This window comes from Nansenia antarctica, assembly GCF_963989245.1.
Source record: "Nansenia antarctica genome assembly, chromosome: 6".
NCBI classification, from domain to species: domain Eukaryota; kingdom Metazoa; phylum Chordata; class Actinopteri; order Argentiniformes; family Microstomatidae; genus Nansenia; species Nansenia antarctica.
In genome coordinates, this window is record NC_137676.1 from 54143983 (window position 1) to 54152823 (window position 8841).

Genomic DNA, 8841 nt, shown 5'->3' on the forward strand with positions numbered 1-8841 from the left:
GGGGGGGAGAGAGAAGAAAGCAGCAGCGTTTAGAGACAGCCAATTGGCACAGCAGCATGTTTTTGGGGGAACAGTCTCCCTCATCGTGGTTAGCATTAGCATAGTTAGCCTTAGCCTAGCTGTGTGTAGTAGTGTAGTGTGGTGTGCAGTAGTGTGGTGTGCAGTAGTGTGGTGTGTAGTAGTGTAGTGTGTAGTAGTGTGGTGTGCAGTAGAGTGGTGTGGTGTAGTGTATTAGTGCAGGGAAGAGAGGACGATTCATGGTGTGAATCATCACTGAGATGGACCATCAAACAGGTGATGGACATGGCTGTTGTCTGCGTGGACAATATAGGCTTGTCCTGACCATGTGCCCCCCCCCTCCCCTTTTGTATGAGTGTGAGTGTGTATGTGTGTCAGTCGGTCACTCAGTGTGTGTGTGTGTGTGTGTGTGTGTGTGTGTGTCTGTGTGTGTGTGTGTGTGTATGTGTCAGTCGGTCCCTCAGTGTGTGTGTGTGTGTGTGTCAGTCGGGTCTGTGTGTGTGTGTGTGTATGTGTCAGTCGGTCCCTCAGTGTGTGTGTGTGTGTGTGTCAGTCGGTCACTCAGTGTGTGTGTGTGTGTGTGTGTGTATGTGTGTCAGTCGGTCATACAGTGTGTGTGTGTGTGTGTGTGTGTGTCAGTCGGTCACTCAGTGTGTGTGTGTGTATGTGTAGCGTATCCTAGCCTAGCCTAGCATAGCGTAGCGTGGCGAACCTTTCTTGGGCAGGCCCCGGCCCTTGCCCGCCCTGGACTTGCGGTCGTTGGCGTTGACCTTCCCCTTGGGGCTGTTGGGGTCGGCGGGGTCGCCCGACTGGGACTCGGACAGTGACTCGCTGCGGGACGACGACTTGCGCACGCGCCGCTTGGCCTTGGCCTTCAGGCGCGCCTCGTGCAGGGCCTTCTCCTGCGGCGTCCAGTTGCCGTTCACCTCCGCCTCGATCAGGTCGTCGTCGTCGTCGTAGGGGTGGTCCGCCTCGGCCAGGTCGTTGTCGAAGTTGAACACCCCTGTGGGACGGACATGAGAGGGGGGAGGGGGGGGACAGGAGGGAGGGGCAAAATTAGCAATGCGTTCCTGTGGCTAGTGAGCGTATATTTGGTGCACTAGGGCCAGGAGTTTTTTTTCCTGATGGTGGGAGTTAACTAGGAAACTACACACAGATGTGTGTGTCTGTCTGTGTGTCTGTCTGTCTGTGTGTCTGTCTTGTGTTCCAGATTCCATTTCTGTGGAACCTTAGGTGCATATAAACACAATTGGCACTTTCAAAGACAACCCCCCCCCCCAAGAAATCTCAAAATAATCTCACCAAAAAAGTGACCGTTCTGCTTCTATGAAAGACAGAAACCTACAGTACCAGGAATCACCACCCACTCCGCTTCAATCAAACAATATGAAAATCTACAGAAAACATCTGATTCATCCAGGTGGTAATAATGAGGAAGTGATCAAATGTATCCATTTGAGGAAGTCGATATGCCCTCCAAAGGACCTGAGGTGGACTCCCAACGAACAGCATTTTAATATCACCTTTCCTGCTTCTCCACGACTAGAATAGAGAGCTTCTGATTGGACGGCAGGGCATCAGGAGGGAACTAGCCTGGACAGTCAGGGGATTATTCTAATATTATTACCACCAGCGGGATTACACGGAGCCGGTGAGTCAGGGGAAAAATCCCAAACTTTCAAAGCACCCGGGGAATGTTCAGAGAGAGAGATAGAGAGAGAACATAATTTCCCTTCTAGATCAACATTGCAGTACGCAGAGTGACTTTCAGGTATGAGAGAAAGGGCTTATTGTTTCCGAACAACAATGCATCTGTGAAAAGGGAGACTTGCGGTTTTCTTCAGCGACAGCTGTTAGAGCTTTAAAAAAATAAAAAATAAAAAATAAAAATGAAACAAGTTGACAGTGAACATGTTGTCCCCGACGAATGAGGTAATTGGGAATGTGAGAATTCATTAAAAAGGATGTTATGTGGATTAATGAGAAAACAATTAATTATTCTGTTTCCCGTGTTGGAAATTAAATGTTGATAGGCGTCTATGGACATTGGGCCAATCAGTGTCATTTTATAAATACCGCGTCACTATGGAAACAGGCAGCATTCACCTATGTTTCATCATTATGTCCTTACGATGGCTGAGATACACAGACACACACACACACACACACACACACCCCTTCCTGAGAACTGTTCGGTTATGTCAAATCTCACTAGGACTTGCCTGTATAATCAATGGATCAAAATGGGTCACATTGGTTCTGTGGCTCAACACGCTCAACGTCCTTTCGGTGTTAAGCGTCGAGTGTCACAAGGCTGAAGGTTAAGTGGTGTAATCATGTTGTCGTCGTGGCTGATAACCAACAGAGTTCCAGACGCCAGCCATGCCCCATATGGGTATGCTGTTGCTTAAAAAAAATAAATGATGCAATATTTACAACTCCTTACAACCCCGGCACAATCCGATACACGTTACATCAGCGACCGCTTTATGACGCTGACCTGCTGTCGCTGGCCGACCGTAACAGGACGACCATAAAATGTGTCTCTGACAGGGTAAACAACAACGCTTTGTTTATCGTCAGGTCGAACTCGAGAACTGTGACACGATTGAAAGTGAAGATTACTGCCGCTTGAATGAGGTCAGTTAAATGGTCGCTTATCTGCTTCTGAAGGGTTGCAATTCTTGTGAAAAGGCTGACCGATGTTTGCGATAATGACAGCTCTGGAGAGGAGAGATAGGGGGGCTTGCAGGCACTGTATTGGAGCTCCGCGCAAACGTCCAACTGCTAAAAGCAAGAGAGACAGAGAGAAACAGAGAGAGAGACAGAAATGGTGGTTGCATTCTATGCCTCCTAGTGCTCATAGACTACTGCAGAGCCTCAAACGTAAGTGACACACTTGTATATATAGCCGGGACACATATAGCTTGACACGCTAACGCTAGCCGCCGCCGCACAGAGAAACACACCCAAACATACCTGACCCTGCCCTGACAACGACCAGAGCATCCCACTAATGCACAACACGGCCTGACGCACAGAATGGCCCACCACACACAGACACACACACACACACAGACACACACACACACACACACACACACACACTTCTGCCCTTAAAGTGTAGAAAGAGAGAAAAAAGAAAAAAGAAAAGAAGTCTGGGTCCAAAATCTCAGAGAGACAACGAAAGACAACAACAACAACAAAGTATGGAGGCAGGAAGGAGGGAGGGGGTAGAGGAGAGCATGTGGGGGGGGGGAAAAAATACGCTGAGGCCAGCACTTTTTCTCCTCCTCCTCCACCCTCCGCCGTGCCCGTGTCACTCACAGAGGGCCTGCCTACATATGGACGTGTTCACTTGGGACCCCTCGACAGTCATGTGACACAGGCTGTGGGAGGGGGGGAGAGATGGAGGGAGTTAGAGCGCGAGGGAGAGAGAGCGCGAGGGAGAGAGAACAGGAATTCCTCAGAGTGTAATGAATATACTACCACCCACCCCTCCACCCCCCACCACCTCCCTCCACCCCCCCAGCGGCCAGAGCCCAGACGGCGGGGTGTGGAGGAGGAGTCAGAGCCCTATAGATTACAGGGCCAGCTAGACACGAGAACGGGCAGTAGGAGAGCCCACACCGCAGCTCCAGTCTACCCTCTAGTCTTGCTCCGGGGCGGGCCACAGGGCCCTTCATAACCTGCCACGGGGTTTAGGGTCTGGTTCCTGGAAAAACTAGAGGATACAAGGGGGGTGAGGGGTGACTTTGGAAAGGGGCTGGACTCTTGTTGTCGTGTCCATCGAACGAGATGTTCCGTGGTGGTAGGTCCATGTTGTGAGGAGGTATTCTGTGAGGATCAAGGGCTATAAAAATGACCGGTTTCACTATGCGAGCACACAGACACACAGACACGCGCACACACACAACTACCACCGCGCAGTGAGTCACACATGAAGAGCTTCCTGTCCTGTCCACTCCCCTGCCCTGCACAAGCTGTAAAAAAAAATACTGACCACCACCTCCTCCTACTCCTCCTCCTCCTCCATTCATGCCAGGGTCGTAAAAAACTGACCAACGTCAAACTGCCAAAAAACAGGCCTGACCAGAAGGAAAACAGGAGGAGAAAAAAAGAGAGAGAGAGAGAGAGAGAGAGAGAGCTTTTGAGGGAGAGGTAGAGGGAGAGAAGAGAGAGGAAAAAACAAAAACTTGTTTGGGCTGCAGCCAACTCAAGCATTGACGGGCAGCGAGTCAACATGTACCTAGCTTACAGGCGGCGGTAAAGGTATAGGAGGCTAGCTTCCGGTGTGTAGCGGTCGCGGGGGCCACAGGCCTTTCCACCTCGGCCGACACACGGAGGCCCTGTTCGCTGTCACTCTTCTGAGAAGGGGAACTGAAAGGGGAGGGATTGTTTTGGTTTTCTCTCTCTCTCTACTGTCGCATAGCACCCGTTTTAGATTTGCAGAGGTGTGTGCAGAGCTCAATCTCCGGTCGCTGACTGAAGAAATCACAGACACAGCCCCCTTTCCGCCCTTAATCCAGACTAGACTACCCATCCACCACCATGAAAGAGATAACCCACAGCCTTTGAACACCCCCCCTCCCCGCCCTAACCCTAACCCTTTGTTGACACTTGTCTTTACAGCAGCCTTAGTTAGGGAGCTCTTCCACACACATGCATGCACATACACACACACACACACACACACACACAACACCAAAGAGTAAGCTCCTCCTAAAAGCTTTGGCTTGATCCGGGTCACAGGCAGGGTGTGTGTGTGTGTGTGTGTGTGTGACAAACGTGTGTGTTTGTCCATAACAACTCTTTTTCCCTCAGCAGAAATAGAATAGCCCCAACAAGGCTAGAGGGGGGGGGGACGTCTCTCGAGTCGTGGAGAGAGTGTGAAGGCATTCTGGCGACAGTTGCGTGCGTGCTGGAGTGTGCCTCGGAGGTCAGTGGAGCAAGTTTTGCATCCGAGCGCTCGGGAGAGGAGGATTGACCCAGTTTCCCAAGAAAGTGTCCAGAGAACGGGTCACCCCACCCTCTCAGCGGCACGGAAAACACCGGAGCAGTCACGTGACACACGAACAGGTCCTGCTTGACACCTTCTACGAAACTTTTCTTTTTTTTAAAGCGTCCCTTTCCCTCCTTCCTTCCTTCTTCCCTTCCTTCCTTCCCTCCCTCCCTCCCTCCCTCGCTTTGTCGGCGCGAGCCGAACCCCGTCCGGTCATGTCTGATCAGTGATCTCTTCCAAGTGAGGAAGGAGGGATGTCATTACAAGTGTGAAGTAACACCGGGGAGAGTGTTCTGTATTAGCGGTTGGCTCCAGAGGGTGAGGGGGTGTGTGTGTGTGTGTGTGGTGGGTGAGTCTATCCAAGCCCTTCGGGGAAGGGGGGGGTAACTGTTCAACTGTCAGGAGAATTACAACAGACGACTGTCCGATCTCCTCGCGCTTTAGTTTTCTACTGTGCTTTTAACACATTTCCTCAAAAATGAAAATAATAAGTTTCCTGTCCTCCGTATGCTCCCCCCCCCCAAAAAAATAAATAAATCGCCTTTCCTGTCCACAACACACACGCAATTATTCATGAGAATTGGGCCTACACAGCCCACCGGCTCCAGCTCTTTTGCTTATATATTACATCTTCTCAAGCTGGGGATTGTTCTTGTTCATGATGTGAACGTCAAGAGGCTCAGAAAGGAGGGGAGGAGGAGGGGGGGAGCGTTTACAAAAGGCCTTAACCTCCATTCTGTTAACTCACCAGGCCATGAACAAACCAGGCTTGACATATCAGTGTAATATGTACACACACACACACACTTTATTAGGAACACACTACTCATACTTTGAGCAACAACGCTCAAAATAGCCTCCTAATAAAGTGCTCGGTGAGTGTATATGCACACACACACACCCACCACACACACCTATGGAGTTACATAAATGTACACCTGGCCGACCACTAAGCTGAAGCTGTCAAGTTAATTAACACTCAGATCTGTCAAGCGGCACTATAGGCTCCTCTGACGAGATAAGTTCCTCAAAACCCACATCCTCCCTGCAGGCAAACAGACAGGTCGTTATGAAACACAGGCACATGTCGAACTAGTTGACATTGGCCACTCTGAACACTGTGTCGATGCATAATCAATCAGCCACAACCCAGTAAGCGAAAGGTCGTTGACGCTGTTTAAAAGGTTAATTTTTGCCAGAAGCGGCAATTATTATACTCCATAACCTGTATCTTCCCTATATGCTAGCAGCTAGTTTGCAATTAGCAGGGGGTGGGTGTGTGTGTGTGTGGGGGGGGGGGGGTTTAAACCGACACAATGGCACCTTTGACGGAGTGTGTAGCTGACCACAACTCCAGCCGAGCTGTCTAATCAAGCGTGGCGGTGGTGAGCCCTTCCTTGGGTAGGGGGTTCATCTGGAACGGCAGGCCAACTGTCCACAGATGACAGAGAGGCGATACTGTCCACAGATGACGGAGAGAGGCAGGCAACAACAGCGGCAGAGCAGAGCAGCCCCGAGTCACATTCCCCCAGTGTCACACACCTGTGTGATGTTATCATACTATGGATACTGGGACACATGTTATGTAGCCTACCCTCGGCCGAGTTCTACATTTTGGGAATGGAATATTTTTCACAGTGAAGTGAATGAAATCATAATACCGATGAATCTATATTTGGATACAAAAATACATGTGGGGGGGGGCCATAGCTACGGTTAAGTAACATGGCTCGCACACGACGTAACGACAGAACACAGGACTACACATAAAATATGCACTTCTCTCTTTATGTAACATTCTAGAAGGACACGGGTTGTGTAAGGCATTCCTATAGGGACACACTGCCAGCTATACACGGCGACGTCACTGTAATCCTACAGGGCTCGTTGTGGAGGAGAGCTGTGACTGGCTCACTGGTCTGGAGAACGACTAGGCTGCATTGGGAGGCACGGCAGTGTAGCCAGTCACATCAACACAATCAATCAATGACTCCCCAGCGCCCAGACAAGCACAGACGGCTGTGTTATTGCCAATAGAATGGAGTATGGCATATGGGGGGGGGGTCGCTGGTTACGCATTCAATATCAACACTGGCCATAAGCATCAGGCACATGCAATATGAACATGCACGTCGATAATGCATGGCGTGTATTGTGTTTTATAATCAGTACATTTTTTGTTGTAGCGGTTTTTTATTCAATAGAAAGGTTTAGGAATGGATCCATGTCTGGGCATCGGACGTCAGCGCAGAGAGAGATGGGGGGGTGTTTTTATAAACATTCAGTTCCTTGTTTGGCCGCGTGCAAACAAACACGTTCGTCGAGGGGGTTGAAACTGATCTCATCATGCCTTTGAGGTTGTGATTAAAATGAGCCCTATTCACTCACCTAAACTCACGAATACAACAATGGTCTGATTGCATAGAGTGTCTCTGATCCATTACGGACGTGGAGAAAATATTTATCCTAACAGGAAATCACACATTTCCATCCACCTACTACTATGTATGTCAGCGAGATTTCGCAACCGTGGTTTGTTTTGAAGCACGACTCTGGTGGGTCAAATCGAGAGCTCGGACGAGGAATAATGCACTGTGCCAAAATGCAAAAAGTCTCCAAAGGGTTAAAAGTTGGAGCGCGTCTCCACACGCGTCCCAGGCGAGACAAAGGACGCAACAACAATCCCACAACGACACATACTGAAATATCTATCATGCTTCACTTTGCAATTTGGTTAAAGTGTTTCATCGAATGAGTTTTACAGAGCCTACAGCTTTCTGTCAACATGGCTCCAGCGCTCAGGGAACAACACGATGCAGGAGAGAGCACATGGTGGCTCGTGGCTGAACTGCAGCCCATCCCCGCCAGAGACAAAAGGAGGAGTGCACCAATGTGTTTTCCCCCATTCACTCACAACGACGACTCCTCTGCACAGAGACATTAAAGCGTTCGAGCTTTTTCATTCAACTCACCATCGTGTTTCGGAGCGGCGGTCCATGTCTCCACTTCGGTCGCCATGGCGATCGTTCAATTCTTGTTTACCGAGAGATCACAGTCCCCACCGTGTGAGTCTGTCACGGAAAACAAATCGCCGAAACAAGACGTGCAACAACAACAACAACAACAACAACAACAATCAATAATCAAACAAAGGATGCATGTAAATCCGATATAGTGGTAGAATATGCACACGCCTTGAGATCTTCAAATTATTTGGGGGGAAAAAATCTCACCAGAAATCTCACTAGATAACGTCAGGGCTCTGTTACGAAAACGATAATGAAATGCAGTTGCAAATGAAAAGAGCACAAAAAAAAAAAAAAAAAAACTACCGACCAAAATGTTCTGATAAGCGATGATAGATCCAGCACTCTTCTCAGAATAAATCTGGAGAGAGCACGCGCAACAACAACGACGGAAGAGAAAACTAGTCCGTGCACATTTCAGCAGCAGAACTGAAAAGATAAACAAAGTCTGTTTTTAACTTTGGAAACGTCTGTCTGCGTCAAATCACGTGCGTAAAAGCGCACATCGGGATTGGTTAACACAGGGGGGCAGGGACTGCCCTGTTCAGACCAATCACACGGCAGTAAAGACAGACAGGACAAAATAGGTCATATATTTACAACATTATATTTACTGCCACATTTATGATGAGGCGTAACAGTACGTGTATTCAAATCGTGTTCACACATGTTTCACCTGTGCTTTTAGTTGTGCGGTTTCCAATCAAAACACCGATGTCATCTCAACAACTGACAGACTTATGTGTCTAGCACATAGGCTACCATTGCATAGAGAGAGTGACATGGAAAGGTGGC

General features: G+C 49.1%; 1 protein-coding gene across 1 annotated transcript in view; it reads right to left on the reverse strand.

Moving 5' to 3' along the window:
- pdcd4a (programmed cell death 4a) overlaps positions 1 to 8310 on the reverse strand; it is a 26936-nt gene extending 18626 nt beyond the window's left edge. Inside the window, exons 1-3 of the mRNA XM_080534645.1 lie at positions 8254 to 8310; positions 7993 to 8091; positions 731 to 1021 (exon numbers count right to left, since the gene is read on the reverse strand). Coding sequence (XP_080390771.1) covers positions 731 to 1021; positions 7993 to 8038 — 337 coding nt within the window. The 5' untranslated portion in view covers positions 8039 to 8091; positions 8254 to 8310. The remainder of the gene's footprint in view (positions 1 to 730; positions 1022 to 7992; positions 8092 to 8253) is intronic.
- Positions 8311 to 8841: the final 531 nt, after the last annotated feature.